Raw genomic sequence first — 25900 nt, 5'->3', positions numbered from 1 at the left:
AACCTGTAATAGGCATGGGAAACCGTAACATAGAGTTTCTATTGCTTGCTCCGTCTTTGCCTCTTTGGGAAACTCGGCGTAGAATAATACAGACAATTGTCGGGTGTGACGGAAACGTAAATCCCGAAACCACAACTGAGGCGCACAAGACAATAGCTATTTCTTTTAATACTACTTTTAGAGCATTACTAAAAAATATAATATCAATATAATTTTGCATTGTTGTTGGAAGCGCAAGGCTTCTATTTAGGTGATAATTATCACGGGATTTAGGGTACTCGTTACTAGTTTATTAGTGCTTGTTAAATTTATCTAGCTATAGATAACGTCTGGTACGCTTGGCATTCGTCAATCGTCTATTTAATACCTAGCTCACACCGCGATCCCAGGAACGCAACTGGATTTGCTGTAGAGATGCTCACCTTGGCTGAAGAAACTCATTCATCTTGATTCTTTTGCATGTGGAACTAAATGTCCCCAGTGACAATGAGGACTATCCCAACATTGAACAGACAAAGTTGACTGAATAGGTGGACTAAGTTGGCGGGCCGATTTGCTTTGGCTCAGTTGAGTCAAATATCCTTTGCTAGTGGCCATTCGGGCTGTAAGGGAAAGGAAAAACAAGGGAAAGAATATCATCACACTGCTTTCAAAAGAAAAGGAGACAAAAAAGCAACAAGAAGAGCACAAAACATGCTAGTAATCAACACAACCCATCTTATCCAGCTGACTTTGGATTTTTGACACAAGGCCACCTCGCATAACACTATTAATAATAATGAAGTCATAGGTATTCACCAAATATTTGAGAGCCTCTCATGATACTCTTAGTTTATAGTTATGTTATTCTAACATCCCGTGTTGTTTTCTTCCTGTAAAGGATTACTAGACACCGCCAGCTTCCTCCACACTCCGCCATCTCTTGAAAATGTGACACCCTTTGTGGGGATAGATCCTGGCTGTGCCCCCTCCTCTGAAGTATACTCGGACTGGAAAATCCATAGAAAGCTACGCGAGCCCGACGCCTCGATATGAGAGGCTTAAAGACCACTAACGGAATAGTAGAGAGTAACAAGGCTAATGCCGCATTTCTGACTAGTATATGTAGCTTCGTAACTAATAACGGTAGTTAATGCACAAACCCCATCGGAGACTCTGGAGTCCGGTCCAATGTCTCCTGAACTCCCTCCAGAGCTAGACTCTTCGCTTCTACTGACCCGCGGTCCACAACTCCCAATACTTGCCTCTCTTGGCAATTAGATTGCTATGGGTGCCAGATTCCACAATCCTGCCCGCTTCCAACCCGAAAATATTGTCTGCACCTCTTACTGTGCTGAGACGATGAGCAATACTAATAGTTGTGCGTCCCTTTGACGCCTCCTGTAGAGCTTCTTGGATTAACGACTCTGATTGCGAGTCTACGGCCGAGGTTGCGCTTCATCGAGAAGAAGGATGCGAGGGTCTCTCAGGAGGGCACGCGCCAGGGTGAGACGCTGCTTTTGCCCGCTACTGAGCTGGCTACCTCTATTGCCAACGAGGGTTGAGAAGCCATCACTGTGGCACTCACTATACACCCACGTTATATAGAGTAAAGTATAATAGTTTATAATGTGTCTATGCATGGGTTAGCGTTTTAGAGGAAAAGGGGCAATAAACTAGAAGGCCTGTAGGTCGATGCCATTTCTGCTCCCATGGGCCATGAGATGCTATTTTTTGCCCGCTCACATAGAGTATATGCACCGCACTGGCAGTAACAACCCTCAGATATCGGTACAGAGTGGACTAAAATATAATGAGTTATCATCGTAGTTATCAATGTAAACACCTAGGCGATGCATTGTAGCAAACTCTGCAATATTCTCTGCAATGCCATGCCAGGGAGGGATGTGGCGTCTAATATTCTCAGCCGCTCAACACCTTGTTCAGCCTGGAAGAAGCAAGGCTGGAGTCCGCATTTCCGCGGACAAGGATGTGCGGCCTATCCCTTTGACTGTGCGCAGGTGCAGCCAAAGTCGCAAACTGGGATGTTAGCCAATACCACACCATAAATTTAGAGGTACATATTATCTGCCTATCTTACTACTAAAAGTGAGGTATTACTGATCTTTGCCAGGTACCTCTTTTGAGCTGTTAGATAGCGCAACATATAGGTAGAAGATACCTGACTAGGGTCCTCTGGGGCAAATACTTTGCCTGCACCTGCGCACAGCCAAGGGGATTACCGCTGCTGGTTCTGCGGAGCCCCGTGCGTCCCATGGCGCCATAAATCGTCCAAATATATAACAATTAAAGAGCGTGTCCGTCGAAAAGAATCTCCAGTGTTGTTTTGAAGCAAACCTGATACGCCTTCGCGCTCAATGCTCTCCCGAACGCTGCTCAAGTTCTTTCAGGGTTAGTTCAGTAAGAAAATGGCGACTCTGGAATGCTTCCAAGAATGTCGAGAACCTTTGGAACCAGAATCTTGTCGCCGACATCAACAAAGAACCACGGCGCGATGTATGAAAACCCTGAGCTGTTAGATCCAGACCTCGCCACGCATGTCTTGCAGAGTACACTTTCCATCCCCCTCGCAGTGCGAAGCCTCGGTAAGAGTGTCTCTTTATCTCCTTCAAAACCATTGTAGTCCGCGTTATCCATTACAGCCAACACAACCGCCGCAATCGCCGCCGCAATAGGTGTTGCAAACGAAGTACCGCTCCGATGGACAACTTGCAGCGGGTTAGACAGATCCGGCTGGCAGGACGGGACACCTTCACCCAATGTGCAAATTCGCCGGCCAGTCTCAATTTCGGGGTTGAAACCAGACTGAACGCCAAAACTGTTGGAGGAGCTGATGCAGATAACGTCACCGCCGCTATACAGGGCTGCCGGCCAAAAGACATCTTGGTTGGCACCATCGTTGCCAGCCGCGGCGAAGACGACGACGCCGTTCTTGCGAGCGGTGCGAATCGCTTCAAGCACTGGAGTTAGATCTTTTGTGTATTCGGCGAAGCCGAAGGACAGGTTGATGATGTCCACGCGTGCCTCGCCCGTGGAAAAGTGCGTTATTGCCTAGTGAATAGTGAGCATTTTTGTGACTGAATAGCCAGTGTTGTTTAATACCTTTGTGATTTGATCGACTTTAGCATCTTTTAGCAGAGTTGTATTGCTCACTTTACAGACACGGAGAAGTGCATTGGGAGCCAGGCGAAGAAGCAAATATGCAACATGAGTTCCATGGCCGTCATTATCTTTGTGATCTTCACCGGCTGGCCAACACCTGATCCGGCGGGATTCCCCATCAATCCAAGTGTTTTGCAAATCGATGCCAGTGTCCAAAACAGCAATTCTGACTTGCCGACCCGGAGAAGGAAGAAATTTACGTCCCCTTTCTCCGGCCACTTTTTCCTTCGGCCGTTTCGTCCTTTCCCGGATTACCTCCTCATCGACCCTCTTGAACCACTGTAATGCATTTCTCGCTCTTGTATTGGCTTCAGAAACGGAGCAAAGGAAGCAAGATTGAAGTGAAAATGTACTTACTGCTGCGGATCTGGGCAGTCCACCACATCAAAAAAGAACCTCAATTTTGAGTGATTGAGGGGAGACGGAGACGGAGTTCGCAACATGTGACTCGCACGAGGATTCAAGAGCGGTGGTAATGTTCGCAACTTGTAGATTGGACCTTTACGTATGGCGGACTACCCAGGGACGTAGCTGTCAGTAGAATTCATCCTGATTTTCAGCCGAATACACACCTTCAACTCGGTTGTTTTGGCTGTAGCCGCAACCGGGCTCTTCATTTCAACCCCAGGAAGCGAGAGTTTGGAAATAACCTGATCCGGATCTTCCCTCCCATGGAATACTGCAAAATCTACATGTAAGGGTTCCAGTATCTTTTCCCAAAACAATCGCATAAACTCCTGGTCCGAGATCTCATTGGGTTGTGAACATATATCGATAAGTTCGCCCCGGATACACGTTTCTACAATCTGGACGAGTCGTTCGCAAACATCCCAGTCAATGGAGCGAAACCAATCGTAGGCCAAATCCTCCAAACTGTGGACTTTTCTGTCGTCTCCGATGAAATGTTGAAAGGAATCTTGCTGGAATATCTCCATCAGCAGAATTCCATGTTGTAACAGCTTCTTTGACCTAGTCGACATCGATGGCGTCAAATGAGGGTTTTGTCTGTTTCGGTTTCCAGCCATGTTTGTGACCAGAAATGGTTGAAGAAACAATCGATCACCGCGTTGCATAAAATAAAGGTTCGTCTTCGTCCACCCATCTGCAAACCAAGGTCCGTCACAGAAATCGACGAACGCACAGGACAGTATCAGAGCAAGGCATAACTTTGCGTCATGGTTGAAGAGCACATCGTTTTCCAAGATTCCGGCAACGAAGCTGACTGGCTCACAGTCTTCATAATTTATAAGTCTGCGTTGCGTTTCGGCTCGGATTGACAATGAGGCACCGCTGACGTTCAGGTTGAGGCGATCTTTGCTAGTCTTAATTAGGGGACAAAGGTTGTTAATCTGAGTCGAGCTCCCAACATTACTGGTTGTAGATTGCGAATTAAATCGAACTCTTGGACGCGGGTTGACATTAACCCTCTCTGAAGGATCGGCTACGGTTATTGCCGCCTCTTTCCATCGTTTGGTTGGTGAGCGCGGCTCTCCATCACTCAAGAGCACCGTAAAGGTGACGGGATAATCAACAGTTCCAAGGGCACGGTTGCCGAAGAGGAGCAGAGCCGCCTGATGATTAGGCATGCAAGCACAGCGCCATGCCTCTGAGATGGTGGAGAAGAGAGTGTGCAAGAAGAGAGCCATTGACGGCCTGATTTTCCTTGTTGTGCGAAACTCTTCGGGGCTGGGTTGCTCTGAATCGTCCTTCACTATCCGTGACAATGCCTTCAGTGAATTAATAAGCTCCTTGCATGCTGCTTCTGTGTCCGGCTTGCGGAGTTCAATGCAGAGCTCATCATCACACTCGTCGTCGCATTCATCTGCAATTATGATGGTCCTTTCCTGGCGCTGTGCCTCTAGGCGAAGTATCTCTTGGCGGATAGTTTCTAGGCGAGGGTAGTCGGTTGAATCCTAATGGCGAAAAATTAACGGCTAGCATTTCGTCATTAATTGATTAGCTCTTACTTCACTGGTTTCAGACTTTCTGTAACAAACTAAATCCTCAAGACTAGCCAAGATTAGCTTCAAAATGCAATCATATCTGTAGTCGACCCGATCAAAGCGCGAGTCTCCCACTTCCATTTCGGTGCATGGACTCAACAACTCAATCCAGAATCGCCTGGTGGCCCGTTTTGACGCTGAATATGCTCTGGAAATTGCGAGCGTGAAGCAGGGAAGAATAGTCATAAATAACTTTAGCCGCCGCTCAAGCGGGCGGCTCCGATGTTGTCGGCCGCTTACTGCACGATATGGGTTGCCGAAGGACCCCGGCATGGCGATGGTTGGCGGATCGTTTCACTCAGCGTGACCTTCAAGCTTTCATGAAGACATTGGTGGCTCATCACTGTGGGTGATGACATCCTCGGGGATGCGGGGTCTGGGACTGTTTTCTTCCGATTGCGGCTCAAAGTCGCCAGAGTTCTGTCGTTGGGCGTGGAATGAATAACTCACGTGCGAGGCGCTCCACCAGCTGCGGACACTCTTTAGCTGTCACGTTCACGAAAGATCACACCATTACTCTCGGTCGCTTCGAATTTTGTCGCAACCCAATGTCCTTTCCCAGATTTCGTTGGTGAAGTTACGAACACTTCACCATAACGCCGCTCAATTACCATTATCCCTGCGTCGGCCCGGCCCGGTCCTAGATCCCGCTCGCCGCAAGACTAGCTTCTCTAGCCTCCCGCCTCCTCGCACGAGCCGCTATGCCCCTCAAAACCTACTTCCTCACACCCTCGTGGGGCATGGGGACAGAAGAAATTGTTTAGGGAGCGTTATTCCCAATCTCAGCAACCCACACAAGCCACTCTCGTCCAATACGTTGCCTTCCGCGATCGACTCGCCAATATTAAGTAGGACAGAAAGAGCATGCTCGGGAACAGCCAAGTCATCGAAAGAATGGGCCATTGGGTTGTTCTCCTCTTTCATTCATTTTATTACTCTTGGCGGAGAACTGTCTTACTCTTCGTCATCAACGACGGAGGTAGCGTATTCTGCCGAAGTCATGAACACATATAGATTTAATCCATCTCGCAGTTATATCCAGAAAGCTGTGGATGATGGCGCGGTCAAGTCTTATCTAAAAATGGGTGGGACGTGTGCGAAAGTGTTTTTGGTGACAGCGATCAAAACCGTGCAGAATGTGACCATTACAACGACAGTGGAGAAGGCGAATGAAACAAAAGTCCAAATCGGAGTCGAAATTCCTGCAGCTCAGCTCACAATCGGGCCAAAAGTAAACTATCGACCTACCATGTCCCAAACGCATTCGTCAACAATCGCTGGGCCAATGGTCTTTGCATTTGAGGTGGAGAAGCTACAGGTTCACAGGCAGGGCGGTGGTTTCACCAAGGAGTATGTTAAGGGCGCAATGCTCGGCCAGCAAGATGACTTTGAAGACGCTGTCGAAGCAGCTGGTAATAAGCTGGACGAGGACGAGTTGGAAGATTTTGGCTTTGAAGCTGTTTCCGGACTTGAGGATGAGACAGGTAATAGATGTCTGGTTGTGTTGCCCTACAATTTAGATGACAATTCTAACAACAATAACAAACAAATATGTAGTAAAACAATTAATTAAAATCATTATAGCCCCTAACGCCCTTTCTTGCCTTATAATTTTTTTTTTTTTTTTTTTGCAGTCTGTAAATATCAGCAGCTTTAAACTGCCAGCATTTAAGCGTGGCTAAAAGTTTAGTGGGGATAGAGCTCTAAAGAGCGGGGTTAAGCTAAACTACTAGTGCCGCTAGGCAAATGCCGGATAACTTCTAACCGAAATCAAAAAGATAAGCTGCCCCCTAACTGCAGCCCTAGAGCCCTAGAGAGATCTATCAAGAAAGATATTTGCTTTAAATAAATGCAGCTAGAGACTTGTGCATAGTTTATGCCGGTTAAAATCATAACCTTCCGCGAATAACGCCTTTAACCGATCGCTAGCTAACTAAGCTTAATAGCTAGCTCGCGTCTATTACGGAAACAGCAGAGAGAGCACAACAACTGCTCTTATGCTGTAGAGAAATTCCATCCAAGAAGGTTAGCAAGGTTATTAATGCTCAGTTTGTTAGATTTAATCTATAGGCTTTAAATATTAGTGTCTTTGCTGCCCGTCATGCCTCTTTGGACTATTGGCTCTAAACGGCACTAACTGTGAGAGTAATAATTCAAGGGAACTTAGAGAACATTTATGGAAATCTTTTGTTAGGTTAGAAACTGCTATCTTCCCATGGAAATCTTGCTGACAGTTCCCATTTAGTTCTTAGGGGAAAGTCAGATCTTTCTAATAACAAACTTGAGGAACTTTATAAGCTTCCCCCTATTTAGATCTGGCATTTTAGGCATAAGCTTCTGCAAAAGTATTCTTTAAACAATAAGCTACAAACCAAAGAGCTCCTTACCGTGGAAGATACTATCAGCGCTCTTCACCAAATATCCCTTTCCATAAGAAAAGCTAGTAATAGAGGTGTATTAACTAAGCTTCTAAAGCTCTTTAATGTTAATAATAGTTATTAAGTCCTTAAAGAGCGCAGGGAGGACGCAGAAGTCTTCCAGGAGCCTGTCAAGCGGTTACAATTTGAAATAAGCTCGGTGTTTAAAGACTATGTTTGGGATGTATTGACCTCCTAAGTCTTTAAGTCGGCTGACAGTATGGTGCTAGATAACAATCAAAAGAGCTATCGCCAAACGCTTCTTAACTAATGTGTGACGACAATAGGCGCTAGGAGGCGGCAATTGGTCTACTTTTAAGGCTATTAACTTAAGCTTTCACAAAGAAGTACCTCGAAATTAAAGTTAATACCGGAAAGCACTAACGGCTCGTTAAAGCACAAGCCCACAAATCCGTTCCTTAGTTTACTGGATTTACTAGCTTTAAGTGAAACCGTTGGCTCGGAGCTCTAATTAGCATTATTCCCTCTTGCTCCACCAAAGTCTATTGCTTCTTCGACGATCCCATTAAACATTAATGCTGCGTTTGGCAAGGCATGTCCATTCGAGATACCGCCTCCTCTAAAGGTGGAAGAAACGGAGACAGAGAAGCCATGCCCTTACTGCTGCCTTGTGCTTCCCATTAGGACCTTTTCCACCTAGGGTCAGACAACCGCTTGGAAGAGACACCTCCTCGAAGACCTTCAGCCATACATCTGTCTGTTCCCCAACTGTAACCTTTAAGGTAAATCTTATGCCTCTTTTAAGGACTAGCGTGCTCACCTGCATCGGCCGCACTCTTATAGCTGGCTATGCCCACTACATCTGGAGGAACTTCACGGGTCTCCTATCCAGACACATTCATTTAGCTTACTGCGCAAGTTCCACAACCATTTAAGCAGTCACCATCCCAAGCTTGACCCTTCAACTGTCAGCAATGTATCTCGCGAAGCCAGGCAACCCGCTGCACTACCCCAACAATGCTCCGTTTGCTTTGAGGACCTGCCAACAGCTCCAATTTTGGAAAAGCATATGGCAAAACATCTAAAATCTATATTACTTCTCGCATTGCCGTGGCGAGACGACATCAACAATAGCATAGCAATAACAACCAATTAGCAATCTAATTCTGCGAGCTATAATAAAGCTTCGTCCATCAGTCTTAGTGGAGCCAACGTAGATAATTCGGATTTTGATGATGCAACCAAGGAGTTTAAAGCCAAACTGTCACTTGTAGACGCCAAGCCTATGTTAGTAATAGATCGAGTAGAAATGAGTAATTCTAACACAATTGCACAGGCTCGGGATAGAAGCAGTAATGCATTAACAGGAAAAATCGGTAACAAGTTGGAAACCACTAGGCTTGTCAACCAAGCTGAAGCAAATTATTGGCAGTGTGTATGTATCAGCGACCCTCGCGAGATTCTATTGATTACAAACTAACTTTGAGCAGTGCGGCTGCGGCTCTGGCTGGTTCTCTGTGTCTCTGGACGTCTTCTGTCCAAGCTGCTAGAGAGCACGATGCGAATACTGTTGAATTTCTTGGTCTGAAGCATTTGCAGAGCGGAAGCGGATCTAAGGCTTATTAAATAATGCTAATGCTAACCCGGTTAAAACGGAGGAGGCAGAAGCGCATAACAAGGAATGCAAGAGGCTGCCATGTTTATTTTCCTTCGCTGGATGCAAATCCAGATGCAAGGGCAAGAATAAATGGATGCAACACCTTAAAACACAGCACCTGCTATTAATGCGTTTTATTTGTCCGGACTGCAAGTCAAAAGAGTTTAACCAAAAGGATCTTTTTAAGCAGCATTACATTCGGATACATACTGATAAAGGGGAGGCCGAGGCATTTAAGAGTAAAAGACACTCGCAGGCACTTAAGAGTAGGCTTTAAGACAAGCAGTCAGAAGCAGACCGTGGAGAGAACCCTCAACCTCCTAAGGCTTATAAATGCTTTGTGGTCGGATGCGCAACGTCCTTCCCAGAGGATAACTCGTGGGAAAAGTGTTTAGAACACGTTGCTAAACATTATGAAGCCGTGGTAAAGGGGAAAGAGCAAGCCTGCAGATATAAATTTACCAGCGAATAGCTACTTTACTTTTAGCAGGTTAGCGCCCTTATCCACAAACTAAACGGCAAATAGGCTCTTAGTGCCCAGTTAAACGGAGAACAAGCGCGTAAAAATAAGAACGGTTAACTAACTTAAATATCGCGGAAGAAGAGGCTAAATAGCTAGAGGAGTCTAACGCGATGTGTTTTTGGAGAATAATATTTCTATAACGCGCATGAGCAATATTGCGAAGGTAGGCTTAATCTACCATCTTAGTAAACATGTGCTAACTATCCAAAGTATTCTCTAATAACGCTTCTATAGAGGATTGCTTATGTAAAAGAATTAATAGAGCTTACACTTTAGCAAGAGAATAACTTAATATCTTTATAGTAAACGGTAAAGAATAGCCTAGACTTACATTATTAAATAATACTCTCCTAACCGTCCATACTATAATGTCTAAATTAGTTAGTCTATTAAACCAAAATTAGTATTAATAGTTTCTCCGTTAATAGGGTCAAGGTTTAGCAAAGTAGCACGCATTTACATGCCTTGCTTCTAGGCAGTAGTAATACACTGCGTGAACGCTATTTAGCTGCTAGGTAACAGACTGGACCTTTATTATTACTTCTCTTTCGTTAACCTACTATGTATTATGCACGTTAGCAGTGCTAGCAATGCTGCCGCGGTATGCTAGAGTTAGAGTGAGGCTAGCGCAGCTAGGGTTAGCAACAGTTAGGTTATACGCCCTACCAATAATTTTATCTAATTAGCCTACTTAGATTATCGGAGTGGTTATTCGGGTTAGGGTTAGCAGGGATATAGCAGGCGGTTAGAGAAGAAAAAGTAGAGTAAAACTAGGTTATATAGGTAGAGGCAGCAGAAAACCTATTTAGATAGGCTAGCAGAAATGCTAAAGTCTTTTATTTAGAGAGTATAGAGATACTAAAGTCTTTTATTTAATAAAAGCTAATTAACATAGAGTATATAGGTCTACTATATATACTACTATACTGCTACTATAGTATAGCGCTCTTTATTTTTCTTTTTAGCTTTAATAGATAAATACTATTAATATAATTTATTACTACTATAGATAAGAAAGACTATAATATATATATATAGGCGTGGGAAATATTATAGAATAAAGCCAAGTGTCGCGGTTTCGGCCGCCAAACTCGGCGACAATTAACGCCGCTTTTGGCGGCTTTAACCGGTAGGGCAGCCCTTCTGCACACCCCCAAAAGGACCCACGGCCTCTGGCACATTATGCTATTTTCAGCCCGGTATGCAAGCACTAGAGAGGTCCGCCAAAGGCACCTGTTGACTAACTGACTGCGCTGCGTCTCACAGCACCTACTTCTGAGCCTCTGTTTAACTTAATGCCGACCAGACATCCATAAATACTAACCTTATGCCCATATTGATTTTAATTTAGTCTTTCTATTAGCTATCCCTTAAAAGTAAAGACTCTTTTTCTTTAGGTTTATAGAATATTTTTATTAAATGCAATAACAGGCAAAGAACTATATACAGTGCCACTTCAAAAGTCTGTCAAAAAGCCCCACTTAGTCGCGTTCCGCGTCACAAATCCCAACACTTTCCAAAACACCTTCTCCATTCCAACCACCACAACTTTTCCAAATGGAGTCCAATTTGCATGCCTTTGGCACTATTATTTCAGGCAATCGTCAACCTAAATAGGAAATTAATTGTGAGACACGGGCGGCAATTATTAGTGCTGTGGTTGCAGGCGAAAAGAAGAGCGTTGTTGCGGTCCGTTTTGCCGTCTCCCCTAGCGCTGTGACTAACTTAATAGATAAAGAATAAATTAGAGTAAGCTTCTTATTAGTAGTAGCGCTAGTACTACTAGTAAGAAAGATAGAAGGTAGATAGCAATTTTGTGTGGACTACTATGCACTTAATAAGATTATAAAATAAGACTACTACTCTCTTTTACTAGTAAAGAAAATACTATAGTTACTATCTAAGGCATACTAGTTTATAAAGCTAGATATATATATAGTATTCTATTAAATATAGATTGCTAAAGGCAATAAGTACTATATAGTATTTTAGACTAGGTTTAGCTTATTTAAGTAGCTTATTACTCTATTTAGCTTAGTAGAAGTACTAGCTACCTTTTAGCAATATATTAATAGGGTATTAAGTAATATACTTAGTAACTTTACTACTATCTATCTAGATAATATGCTAATCTATTTAGGAGGCTTATATAAGAACTGTATAAAGAAGGTTTATAATATGCTAGTAAGGCTAGAGTATACTAGCCTTAATTTAGATATCTATAAATATAGCTTTAGAGTTAATAAGGTAAAGTACCTTAGCTTTATTATTATAGCTAGAAAATTAGTACGCTTAGACCTAGAAAAGGTAGTAGTAATTTAAGACTAAAAGCTCCCTACTAGAGTCTAGAGAGTATATAGGTTTCTAGGATTTTGTCAGGGAGGGTATTTAAATAAGCAGAGTGAGGGATAAGGGAAGTAATCTTGTATTTATAGCAAAATAGCGGATATCTTGCAGTTAGAATGGTAACGGTCTTAATCTCTGACCTCCTTTAAAACCCTAAAGATCTCTTCTTCCCTTCCTTTTATACTAGGAGTAGGGTAGTAGTGTGGTGTCTGCTACTCACAGTTAGCCCCCTTTAGGGATAGCTTCTAATAGAGTTACCCTCCTTTTGTTGTGATTGTGCTTAGTTACAGCTATATTGCGGGTAACTTACAGCTATAAATAGCTTCTAGCTCTAGGATGCCTAATTAGCTGCTAATAGGTGCCTAAGCAGCTGCAAGCTAATAGCTGCTAGAGCAGCTATTAACTCTACAGCTATCAGCTGTTAATCCTAATCCCCTAGATATATAAGTAGGACCTCCCTCTCTTCCTTTCTTTCTTTCCTTCTTTCCTCCTTTATCCCCTCTTATCCTTGTGAGTACTTCCTATAGTAGCAGCTTGCTAGCGCTCTTACTATAAGTTAGCTGTATAGCAGTGCTAATCCTCTTAATTTTTAATAGAATTCCCATATTTTTACAATTTCCTGTCTAAAAATTTTATTAATCTAGTAGGTACTCTTTGTAGTTCTAGTAGCGTATTTGCTGCTAACTAGCTGCTAGATTACTATGCCTTATTGCTAGACTTCCTATAAGACTATACCTAGGAGCACTCTAGCTGTAATAGGAATGCCTTCTACCCTAATTAAGAAATATACCTCTTATAGGTAGGTTTTTTATTATTCTTGCTGTGTATATAGTGCTAACTAGCAGCTAGCTTAGAGGTAGGATGCTGCTAGCAGTATGCTTACAGGATAGCTAACTAGAAGTTCTATCCTGCTAATATTACCACTGATAGCATGCCTAAATATAAGGCGAAAAATCTAGGCGTCCTAGTTATATGTGCGCTAGTAGAGAGCTATAAGTTAGCTACTAGGTTGCTGCTTACTTCTGCTAACTGCCTGGTAGCTAATACCGCAAAATATGCCTATTATTTTAAAAATAATAAGCTATATATTCCTGTAAGTACCTATGCTACTATAGCTTATTTACTGCTAACTAGTAGCTAGCTTGGTTCCTATGCTTGCTATGCCTATAAGGCTACCTTTATAGCTAAGAATGCTATTAATAAAGAAGAGAATTAGTACTATAGCAATACTAACTTTCTTACTGCTTATAAGAAGCTAGTTTGCGCCTTAGCTAAGGAGAAAAATAAGAATAAGAAGGAATAGGCCTGCTATGCCTAGATTAAAGCAGTGGCTGCTTACAAGGCAGTTATTAATAAACGCACTATAATCTTATAGCTATGCGAGGTAACCTAGGTATAGGCTTCCCTGGAAATTGTAAATTGCCTCTACTATATGTGCAAAAATAGCGCTCTAGTAAGTCTAATAGTATAGGTCTATAACTATAGCCTTACTACTAACTTATAGCTAGTTCTCTAAATATTATAAGCTTCTTCTAGCTTGTATAGTACTGCTCTTAGTGCTAACTAAGCTAGATAAGCTAATATACTAGTTAGAGGTAAAGGATGCTAAGGGGGAGCTTAAGTAGCTAGATAGTAGCTAGGTAGTAGCTAGGAGGGCTATTTTAATAATTATATCTTTAATATTTTGCTCTAGGAATTAAATTTTTATTTTTAGCCCTACTTAGCTATTCTATTATAACCTTACTGCTAACTTGCTGCAAACCTGTTTATTATAGTTATTTAAAAGCTCTTAGGTATTAAAATCTTAGCATAATAGCTAGGAATTTTCTAAGGTATTATATCCTGCCTATTTTACTAGGTAGCAGTGCCTTTTTCTATTGTATTTATGAGTAACTATCTGTTTAACCTTATACTTAGGCGTAGGCTCTAAGGTGCTATCTTGCAACTGCCTTGCAGCTAGGGCCTCCTTTATATTTTCTTAAAAAGGCTCTAAATTAGAGACATAGAAGATGCTATATATTTAGGTGCTCTTAGGCATTTATAGCTAATATGCTATATAGCAGTCCCTAATTAACTAAATAATACAGTAAGGTCCTAGGTACTTAGCTGTAAGCTTTCTACTAGAACGCTATAGGTTAATATTTTTGGTAGATAATAGCATATAGTCTTCTTCTTAGAACTTTATAGGGATATGCTTGCAGTTATAATATTTAGCGTATTTAGCTTACATACTACTAAGTAGTTACTTAATAGACTAGTAGTAGGTTTATAGCTCTAGTGCTCTACTTTTAGCCTGCTTATTAATAATATTAAGGGGCTTAATAGCGTAACTTAGTCCCCTAGGGGTAAATCCTTATAGCGCCTCTGCTAGAGAGTAGCTATATGCTATATAATAGCTAGTATTATAAGTAAATTGCGCTATTAGCAGGCAGTCTAGCCAGTCTGTCTGCTTAATGCTTTTAAAAGCCCTAATATAGTGCTCTAGGATTTAATTTAGGCGCTTAGTTTAACTATCTATTTAAGGGTAAAATGCTATGCTAAGCTGCTGCTTAGTTGCTAAGAGGTAGCAAAAAGTCCCCTAAAAGCTACTAGTAAAGGTTATGCCTTAATTTATTATAATTCTCTTAGGCATGCTATAGTTCTTAAAGATTTAGTCTAAGAAGATAGTAGCAAGTCTATTGCTAGTAATCTGCTTAGATACTAGTTTATAAATAGCATACTTAGAGAATTAATCTATAATAACTAAGATAGAGTTATAGACCTTATTCCTATACATGCTTATAGGGGGTAGGCTAGTAATAAAGTCTATTAATATCTCCTAAAAGGAGCAATCTAGCATAGAGAGAGCTATAAGTTTGCTGTATAAGCAGTATAGCCTTAGTTTTAAGACTTAACAGTTTAGGCAGGTGCCTATATAGTTCTTAACCTGCTTCTTTATGCCCTACTAGTAATACTAAGCTATAAGCCTATGTAAAGTCTTACTTACTCTGTGATGCCTAGCAGCTAGGTTATTATAAACTAGTAGTAGTAACTCTTTCTATAGACCTTCTAGAATATAAATATAGCCTTTATATAGGAGTAGTCTACTTGTGTTAACTCCCTAAGGCTTATGCCTTTAGGTTGCTACTTCTAAGTTACTTGTAAGTAACTCTAGTTATTAGGCAATAAAGGCGTCCCTCTATTATGCCTCTAATAGTACTTCTAGGATAGTAGGGACTCCCACAGGCCCCTTACTACCTAGACTATCTATCATAGGGCTTAATTTAGCAGAGACCCTTCTAACGGCCAAAAGTCGCGCTGTAGTGCTCTAGCGGACTAGCTGCTTTATAGCTAGTTCTAATTCTACTAGCTAGGAGCTCTATTGCTTATAAAAGGCAACCTCACATCTTACAGCATAAGTATTACTCTCTTCTTTGCTAGCAATAGATTGCGGCTTTAATATCTTGCTAGCGATAGGCTATGGCTTTAATAGGCTATTATAGCTTTCTTGCTACTTGTAAAAGGCAACCTTATATCTTATAGTATAAGTATTACTCTCTTCTTTGCTAGCAATATATTGCGGCTTTAATATCTTGCTAGTAATAGGCTATAGCTTTAATAGGCTGTTATAGCTTTCTTACTGCTTGTAAAAGGCAACCTTATATCTTGCAGCATAAGTATTGCTCTCTTCTTTGCTAGCAATAGACTATAGCTTTAATAGCTATAGGGTGGGCTTTACGTGCTTAGCATTATAGCTCTCTTGCTGCTTATAAAAGGCAACCTTACATCTTATAGCATAAGTGTTACTCTTTTCTTTGCTAGTAATAGACTATAGCTTTAATAGCTATAGGGTAGGCTATATGCTCTAGCTAGCACTATAGCTTTCTTGCTGCTTATTCTCTGCGAACTTTGCTAGAAAAAGAGGTAGCTATAAAGCCTTTGCCTGTGCTGCTGCCTTATTATTAAAATAGTCTAGCTGCCTAGATAGACTATCTGCTAGGTTAGCTAGTCCTAGATAATATTATATTGTAAAATTAAAGGGATATAGCTTATCTAGCGCTATAACCTGCCTGCTTGTTAGCTTAGGCTTAGATGCTAGATACTTATAGTTTAAATGATTTATAATAATGCGGATTAGGTGTGTAGAGTATACAAGATAATATCTCTATATCCTAAATGCCTTCTAGATAGCTAGCAGCTTTATATTAGGGGTGGTATAGTATAGCTTAATAGGTGAGAGCTTTCTTAATATATACGCTACTAGGTGCTAGCAATCTAGTAGTAATTATGCTAGTATAGCCCCTATAGTAAAGCCTAAAGTATTAGTCTCTAGCTATAGTAGTGCATTTAGATTAAAGTGCGCTAGAATAGGCGCTTCTTAGAACTATTATTTTAGCTCTTAGAATGCTGCTATTATATTGCTATTTAGCTAGAAGTTATCTTTACTATCTCCCTTTAGAAGGTCTATTAGTAGGATAGTTATCTTGCTATATCCTTTTATAAATTATTAATAGAATCTTATAAATCCTAAGAAGAACCTTATATCTATCACGCTATAAGGTAGCAGCTAGTTAATAATAGCCTAGATACACTCTAGTTCTATCTTAATTCCCTTATTAGTTACTATAAATCTAAGAAACCCTACCTTTATAACTAAAAAGTCACATTTATTAACATTTACGTATAGCTTTGCCTTATAGAGCCTCTCTAGCACTTGGCAAATATGCTGCTTATACTCTATAATATTGCTGCTATATACTAGGATATTATCTAGGTATATAATATAGATAGTATTAATTAGCTCCTCTAAGGCATTATTAATATATTCCTAAAAGGTTACTAGGGCGTTAACTAGGCTAAATAGTATTATAAGATACTTAAAGTAACTATATTAGCACTAAAAGGCAGTCTTCTACTTATTGCTCTTGCGAATATATAGCTAGTAGTAAGTATCTTTAAGGTCTAGTTTGGTGTACACCTTTGCGTCCCTTAGCCTATTAAGAATCTTGGTAATTAGTAGCAAGAGCGCTTTATCCTTTCTTGTAACCTTATTAAGGCCCCTATAATCTACACATAAGCGTAGCTAGCCCTCTTTCTTTGGCATAAAGAGGATTAGGGCCCCTACTAGGCTTATTAACCTTCTTATCTAGCCTTATTACGCTGTACTAGCTAGGTACTTACAGAGAACTTATAGCTCTTTTTCTGCTAGGCTATAGATAGGTTCCTAAGGTAGTGTCTGCCTATTCTCTAGTTTAATAGCATGTGTTTAGCCTTTAAGGGAGGGTAGTATAGCAGCTTCCTTCTTAGAGAATATATCTTAGTATTCTGTATAGGTACTAGGTACCTCTTTCTCTGCTTCTTTGCTGCTATTAAGGTGGTTATTAGGTCTAGTAATTTAGTTTAGGTAGAAACCCTATTAAAGCACTAGCATAACTGCTAATTGGTTTGCCTTACAGCGCACTTATTGCTTTTCTTGTGCTATTAAGAGCTAAGGGGCTAGGATTAGGTGTCTCTAGTACTCTTATTCCTAACTTATTACTACCAGCTTATACCTTAAAGCCTAGTCTATTCTAAGGATAAGGTCTTCTCTAGTATTAGCAATATAGCAGCTAAGTTAGCATATTCTTATATAGCTAGTGCTATTAGTAATTCTTATAACTTAGTTAAGAACCCTATAGTGTAATAGCGGGGTTCCTACTATGCCCTCTAACCTCTACTAGTTAGGCCGCACGTTCTTCTAGCTTATTTTACTTAATAAGCCTAGTTTAATAATAGTATGTATAGCGCTTAGGTTAAATAGCGTATTTACAGCTATCTAGCTGTAATCCCGCTATAGTATTACCTATATCTATATCTATAGGTCTTTAGGTTTATCTGCGGCAGACCTAGCTTTCTACTTATATATGGTTAAGATAGGTAATTTATTTAGGTTTCTTGCTGCTTAGTTGCTACTCTGTCTATAGGTGGAAGTAGTATAGCAACTGCTACTATAAGTTCTATAATTAGGTTTCTTATAGTTAGGTAAGATGTATTCTAGTTTCTAACATTTATAGTATATTATTTTAGACGCCTATAAGGGTAATATCCCTATTAAGGATGCTGCTTCTTTACTGCTTGCCTGCTATTTATTTATTGCTATTAGCAATTGCAAGCGATCTTATTTTTAGTCTCTCTGCCTACTATGTCCTTCTTTAGCAGGTTTAATTGTAACCTCTACCTTCTTTCCTTACCCTATAAGATGATTCTAGCTCTTTAGAAACTCCTAGCTAAGTACCTACTTTCTTATAGCGTTATTTAGGCTATTAATAAATATATAGATTTATAACCGTTCTAGGATAGGCTTAGAAAGCTTAGCCTCTGCCTTGCCCTAGACCTTCTTGTATGCCTAGAAGGTCTATCCTTTCTCCTATTAAAGGCCTATTAGCGTCTTTATTGCTTCTAAGCAGCATAAGTCTTTATCTATAGTTCCTTTCTTTAACTATTTAATAAAGCTAACCCACAAGTAGTCTTAGTACTAGATAAGTCTATCTACTGCGGTATATCTTATCTATTATTGCTTTATATCTTTAGCAAGGCAGCTGCTAGCATAGGCAACCTTAGTAGTATTATTAGGAAAGCTATACTAATCTATAGTAAAGGCAGCATTAAGGTCTAAGAGGAAGTATTATAGGCTCTTATAGGTATCCCCCTTATATATAGGTGCCTTTAGCTGTGCCTTTACAATGCTATATTATGGCTGTAGCGCTACAAGCTTAGTGCAGGGTTAAGGTGGCAAAGGCGCTTTACTGCTCCTTTATTCCTTCTTAATATCCTTTAGTTATAATTCTAGCGTGGCTAGCTCTGCTTGCTTTCTTGCAAGTTACAGCTTTCTTGCAACTCTATTAATAGCCTCTTAAATTGCTATTTTATCTTCTACTTCTATGGTTGCACTTACTTGCCGGTCTAGGAGAGTATCTTAGGGGAAGTTCTTAGTAGACCTAGAGAGCGCTAAGCTTTTAGCAGTAGTTGCTACGTGTTTGCCGCGTGGGGTTAGTTTAGTAGGAGCATTTATATCTATTATCTTACTGCCTTATCTAATAGTCTGCTGCCCTAAAGGGTAGAGAGATTAAATTATTAGGAAGGGTATTTAAATAAGTAGAGTAAGGGATAAGGGAAGTAATCTTATATTTATAGCAAAATAGCGGATATCTTACAGTTAGAATGGTAACAGTCTTAATCTCTAACCTCCTTTAAAACCCTAAAGATCTCTTCTTCCCTTCCTTTTATACTAGAAGCGGGGTAGCAGTGCAGTGTCTGCTACTCACAGTTAGCCCCCTTTGGGGATAGCTTCTAACAGATTTATAAACTTCTATTATAAATTTATTTCTAACTTCTTAGCTATAATAAGCTCTCTTATCTACCTTCTTAAGAAGAATACTCTCTTTAAGTAGATATTATAGTACTAGTTAGCATTTAAGGCACTTAATACCTTTATATTATACCTAATACTAGCCTAATAGAACCCTAATAAGAAAATAGTACTAGAGGCTAATTGCTCTAGCAAGGTACTAGATAGATATCTCTCTTAATATAATAAGTACTATATATTATACCTAGTAGTATACTACTGTTTAAATGCAAGAAGCGCTGCTGAGCCCGCTAAATCTAGTGGTTTATAAGCAGACAATGAGGGAACTTGACGCAAACTAGGAACACTATACCTTCCAGGCACCAACTCACCCTGTCCGAAACCCACGCCCTTGCTTTTATGACCAATAATGTGCGACGGGTAATCAGGGGCAGAAGTCGTCCCTAAACGCTTTCGTTATCACTAAAAGCCAAATATAGCCAGCCGCTCAGGCTGGCTCAGGCGGGTTAGCCATGACCATCTTCCATGTATAAAGGGCGGTACCACTAATAATGTTCCTCTCGTGAGCTTTTTTGTCCTTTGCACGTCTACCGCAAGTGCAATAGATGCTTGCTTCCCTTCGCTAGAACGCCTACGCCCATCCTATAATGCCTAGTATAGCAGTATATTATTCTAGGGCAAATAGCTCGCCAAATTACCACACAAAGTTTCTCGAGCGTTTTGCTGCTAAAGAGGCACAGCAGAGGGTTCTAAAGCTAGCACCTCTCTCGGCAGAGAAGCATACTGTAAATTAGAAGCAACTAAGCAAAATCCGCTTTATTAAGCCCAAGTACTTAGAAGAGACTATAATTAATATTACTAGCATTTGTAGGAAGTAGAAAAGGTTTATAGCACCTTATTAAAGTTTCTATTAGGAATATAACTTGCTAATAGAAGATAATATAGGTACTATAATAAGAATAAAGTTAATAACTAGGAGCAGATAATCTGGTCTCTAACTTGAGAAATAGCAATAGACTTCTTCCTCTTTGTATGCGGTAACTATAACATTAAATTATAGGGGTTTTTAGAGGAGTATATGCGCTAGTTCTAGCAACTTTACACGACAGTTGCGAGCTAATACGTGAATTAGAGCGGCAGTAGAGGGGTGTGTAGGGTGCTGCTAACATCTTCCCATATTGGGCACACATTATTAACCTACTACCTCCTAACAGTTAATTAGTACCACTATAATGTATTAGTTCCTAGATTTAGCCCCTATGCGCTAAATATTAATGGAAAGGCTATCCTAAACGTCGATAGCCTGCGAGTTATTCTTACGTTTAATATTGCTTATAATACCAGCGCATTTAATCTCAAGCAGCATCATATTTAACTAGCTGGTTGCTACTAAATTCTTTGCTATACTAGAGCTTAGCAGGCTAAACTAGTAGATAGTAAAAGGAAGATACCTAAGGACAGCTCTATTAAAAAGCTATTCGGGTAAAAGGTCGTCTAGTTAGCTGAGAATACCTTAGATAATACCGCAAATGCCTTAGATAAAGAGTTATAGAGTGTAGGAGAGCTACTTTCCATGGAAATAATAAAGCGTAGACAGCTAAAGGCTCTTTATTATAAAGATATTCTTATAATACTTATCTGTTATCCTATTATAGGACTGCCTATTCTAACTATAGCAATTAAGTTTATTTATTACAAGAGAGCTAATAAAAAGCTAAAGCTGTATAATTCTAATCTATTATACCTTTAAGCGGTAAACTTACTAATGCATCTTAGGACTATTTTTTTCTTTACTCTAAGTAAGAAGTTAATCTTCTGCTCTATTACAGTTATTCTCCCCTTGCGTTGTATAACTACGCCTTTAACGCACTAAGCCTAACTAATATATCCTATGTGTTTAAATTATAGGTCTAGGGTCTAACTAAGTGCATGCTGCTTTAGTAGAGAGAGGAGATGCTAAAGGTACTAGTTTTCTGCTGCAGTTAAGGTTATAATCTCTCTGCTACTAAGGCTATATTATAAATAAAGCTAAGTTATAATATAGAGCAGTAAAGTCTTAATTCTAGGCATAAAGAAGCTTAGACACTAAGATTTACTCGTAGAGGCGCTGCTAATATAGCTAATAGTAGGAAAGTTATACTATTCTCCCTTTAGTCTCCTGTTTATCCTGCGGTATATATATGCTAAGCAGATTTACTTGCTAGGTAACACGCTAGATTTAGTTTGTGGCCAGATAATGCAGCATAATCCTAGGTTTTCTACCTTCTTTAGTGCGTACTTAAATAAGATTGCGAGGTTTAACCACTAAAATGCCTTCCTAGAAGAGGAGAAGCAGGATTAGTTATTTTATATGCTTTCTCACGTGAGCCTTACCTAAGACCCTTAAGTAACCCGCGATATAGTGTTAGATAAAGTATAGGCTTAGGTGCTACCTAATCTAGATATTATAAAACTAGAAGAAAAGCGCGTGTAACTTAAATAGAGCTAGTATTAAGTTGCTAGCAGTAAAAATAAGGAGAAAATATAGAAGCTTATAGATAAAATTAGAATAAAGAAGGCAAAGTAAGAGAAGCAAATTACTAAGAACTATTATAAGTATTACTCCTATTATTATCTAACCTAGAATATTAAGGCCTAGGCTTGCAGATAGATAGAAGAATAGTATAAAGAGCCTATTATTAACCTTATTATTCCCAAGCGCGCTAGGCTAGCTAAGTTACTTTACTCTTAGCCTAAGAACTTAACAAAAGAATAAATCTCTTACATCTAAATAGAGGCAGTTAACCTAATAGTTACGCTCTGCGATAAAAGAGATACCAGTAAAGTTAGCAAAACTTAGCTAAGGCCTCTATTCTAACCCTAAGTATATTAATTTATTAAAATAGAATTACCTATATTTAAGGCCTAATATAAGCCTAATCTCTTTTCTCTTCTTATAGATATAAGGTAATATCTAGATTGTATTAGCGATAAGCAATTAATAGCAGTAGAGTATACCTTTTAGTAGTATTGCCTAACTATACAAAATAATTACTTTAATAACTAGCACCTAGCTAACCGCAAAGCAGCAAGAGGAGGTGCTAGTTTGTTAACATCCTAAATATAGGAATAAAACATTTAAGCATTTAGATTATTTTAGAAACTATATCTAGTTTATCTATAAAGTCCTCTTAAGAACCTTAGAGCAGGTAAATTGTAGAAGAATAAGGCAGAAGCATTATTGCTAGGTAGTTTGGGGTGTAAAAGCACAGCATTAGTAAGGGGTCCGCAGGACGAAAATGCCCCGGTAAAGGGTTACTAACAGCAGTTATTATCACCGCTAGCATCAGAAGTTACTAGACATCTGGGTAAATAACAAAATAATTATATAGTAGCATCCACATGTTATTTGTGTAGTATTTAAATACATAGATGCTAGATCGCGTATTTACATCCCCTCTTAGCATCTAAGCGTAGTTCTACGCCCCAGTGCCAAGATCCGATATAGAACCCCCGATTACCTTGTGCGGCCTGTAATAGTGGCTTTGCTTTTAACAGAGAGCTGTCAACGGGGATGGTACAGTGTAGAGAGTAGGGTCAATACTCAATAAGACCAGCCCTCCAGAAGTGTCAATATGGGCGACTCTGTCAAGTATGAATGACAAGCGCGACTACTGAAAACGTTCAGATACCCAGAATCTTCACCTTCAGCGTCAATATCTTATTTGTTGAAACGAAGAACCGGGTTCGCAAGTTGAAGGCGCTCATGGGATTTGCACCTGGGCTAGCAGGGTGCGGGATGGCGAAATAATGGTTGCAGTAATCGAATTCTTTGATCCTCTTCCTGAGCGCTCTAGTTTTAACGGTCGGCTAAAAGAAGATCAAGCCGTATCTCCTCGCCCAGATCCATTTGCCCCCTGCCGAGTTTGCTGATTTAAGACTGTCTGTCCTGCAGGTTATTTTAGAGAGTTTTAAGTCTGATAATTTGCTCCGCTTCTGTTCCCAAAAACCATGGAGCCTCTCTTGTAGTTTAGCCTCCTCGCGCCTAAAGGCCTTAGAACTGTTTTGTTTAGCTGTTATATTGTTCTAAAGCTGCTTGATAATGCCCTGGTGTTTATTCTGCTTCTGTTTGAGATGCTCTAGATGAGACTCTGCGTCTGTAACCTTGCTTGTAAGATTATCTGACCACCTTTGCTGGCCTTTCTCTGCCACACGTACTTCTGACTCCGCCCGGCTCTAAATTGAATGGTAGTTCGGGTTAGGTTCCAACTGTAAATTAAGTATAAGAGTAAGAATTATAAATAAATAGGCGATATATAAGGCTATAAATAGCGTCTTTCTAGAGGCAAACTATAAAAACGTCTAAAACAGGCGCTAGGAAAGGAGGAAATAATGCTTAAGCTTGTAAACACACTTTATCAGTTCATAGGAGCACCTCACAAATAGGCTTGACTGCGGTGGCGAGTTCTTCACGAAGGTCTTGTTACAACGCGCCTGGCAGGGGACTTATAGTAACGTTAGCCACCCACGCACCCACCTACTGGACGGGCTCGCCGCTCAATGCGTGCACGGATTCGGGCTGATTATCCTGCATAGCTATTTACCATGCCCACACGAGATCTCCCACGCCCTTCTTGCTGGCCAAGCATAGGCGGTGCCACCTCTATTTAGCCAAAGCCCATCTACTCTATACTCTCTAATATACTCCATACATGCATAAAAGAGGCTTCTGACGACAAATCTTGCGAGAGTGCAACAGGGCTTTAGCTGGTAACCTCTTAGTTAACATATTTGCCGCCTTGTTGATTACTGGAAACAACATCGCAACCATTAAACTCTATTACTTCCGCCTGCTACGTTCTAGGCCGTCCCATCCCAGCTACTGGTGGCGTTTTTATGGGCTGACTGCGAAGCAGCCTCGAAAGTCTCCTGCCACCAAAGTTGTGTCTTCCCCGTGCACCCAGAGGTTTAGTTAAAACGGCTGTCCCGTTGCAGAGACTGGAAGTAGGCCACCGTGGAGGATTTCTTGGGTTCTCGTATCACCAAGACCTTTCTTAGTCCAGACCCAAGAGACTCAAGATTCCTCGTGCCAAACTATATAACATACATTCTTGACGGAAATTGGGGACTGTTCATATGAGTCATTATACATCAAGTACGGGCTTCTTCGATCTATGCTGGGGCATCCTTAGCGCCATTGGGATCAATAATGTTCTCATCGCTCTTATGGTCGGTGCTATCACTGGGAGGTTCTCGATTATCCTCCTCGTGCCTATTGTTGTCTCTGCTGCGTGTGCGGTAGCCAACGGTCTATGTTATTACGTCTTTTATACCGAGTATCCAGTCGTTAATAGGACAATTGCTTGCACTTTTATGGATCTTGCATGGTTGGTGAGTGTATTGGCGGCCCTGCGTCTTGACGCAATATTGCCTCTGTTCCCTTTCCAACTCTGCACCAAACCCTGCCGGCTATGGTATATTTGACTAACGAGGTGATTTCCTTGGCCTGCTCCGATAGATTCAAGAAGCTGGACTCCCCTTTTATAGCTATGCGATTCTATTTGGTATCCTTCGTGGCAGCGAGCGCATCGTCTTCCTGGTCCTCTTCTGGGCGTTCATATTTACTGCCGCAGTCGTCCGAGTCTGCATTATTATATTCGACGCGCGTTTTATCCTTCCTATTAATAGCTCCTTAGACCCGAATGTGGCTATCATCAATCCGCTACATATAGGCTACTTTGTGTCTGTCGCATTAGCTGAATGCCTTAGCTCTGTGTTCTTGCTCAGGATATTTCGCTCGACGCTCCAGTTAGAAGTACTATCTGAGATGAGTAGTCGGAAACTATTCCGCTACCTCATACTCAGCACCCAGATCCGCATCGCCACGCTAGCCCTTATTGGCAGCGCGCGTGCCATAACATTCTCGATCCATACGATTCGAGACAAGGAGTGGAATGAGAACGGCGTGGTTAGCCAGCTTGATCTGTTTGTGTATACGCTAGAGTGTTTTTTCCCTATTATTATGCTGTGAGTTTGTCCTCTATTTAAAACCGCATTATTAATAGCTAAATTTAATGCTGACGGGAATTATCCCACAGGATCGATATCCTCGCCTCACGCCTCGCGTCCGCCGAGCAGGGCAGCATAGGGGGGGGAAACGCTGGCACTGCCAATTAACAAAACGCACAACTTCGACCCCTTGAATTTGATTTTAGTTGCTGAGTCATCCAGTCTCGTGCGTTTGGATTATTTAATGAAGGTAATTGCCACCGGCATGAAGAATTTGTCGAAAATTCGCACAGGATATATCGGATGAGCGTTGAGGGTGCGGGTAAGAGCAATAACTCAGCGAAAACCAGCGATAATTGGTGGAAAATCGTGGTAAGGGTACAAAGGATATTTCTTTACATAGCACAACACTTTAGGTAATACACTAAAGTTTAGTAAAATGGAAAACTTAACTGTATATAATAAACTATTGTGACTGCTTTTATCTCTTGTAAAAGATGTAAAATTAACTTAAAG

General features: G+C 40.7%; 2 protein-coding genes across 2 annotated transcripts; one reads left to right on the top strand and one right to left on the bottom strand.

Moving 5' to 3' along the window:
* Positions 1–2397: 2397 nt before the first annotated feature.
* VFPPC_10916 (subtilase family domain-containing protein) lies at positions 2398–5246 on the bottom strand (the record flags this gene model as incomplete). The annotated part of the gene is made up of 5 exons (XM_018289208.1): positions 2398–3051; positions 3103–3460; positions 3520–3677; positions 3735–5075; positions 5130–5246. 5 exons carry the CDS (start codon positions 5244–5246, stop codon positions 2398–2400), a joined length of 2628 nt encoding a protein of 875 aa, XP_018136803.1.
* Positions 5247–6246: 1000 nt separating this feature from the next.
* Positions 6247–16134, top strand: VFPPC_14850 (hypothetical protein; the record flags this gene model as incomplete). Its single annotated transcript, XM_022428936.1, has 2 exons — positions 6247–6649; positions 16130–16134. 2 exons carry the CDS (start codon positions 6247–6249, stop codon positions 16132–16134), a joined length of 408 nt encoding a protein of 135 aa, XP_022283972.1.
* Positions 16135–25900: the final 9766 nt, after the last annotated feature.

Source organism: Pochonia chlamydosporia (assembly GCF_001653235.2).
Source record: "Pochonia chlamydosporia 170 chromosome Unknown PCv3seq00014, whole genome shotgun sequence".
Lineage (NCBI taxonomy): Eukaryota > Fungi > Ascomycota > Sordariomycetes > Hypocreales > Clavicipitaceae > Pochonia > Pochonia chlamydosporia.
The sequence above is the reverse complement of the archived record's forward strand: the minus strand, read 5'-3'. Positions and strand labels throughout refer to the sequence as shown.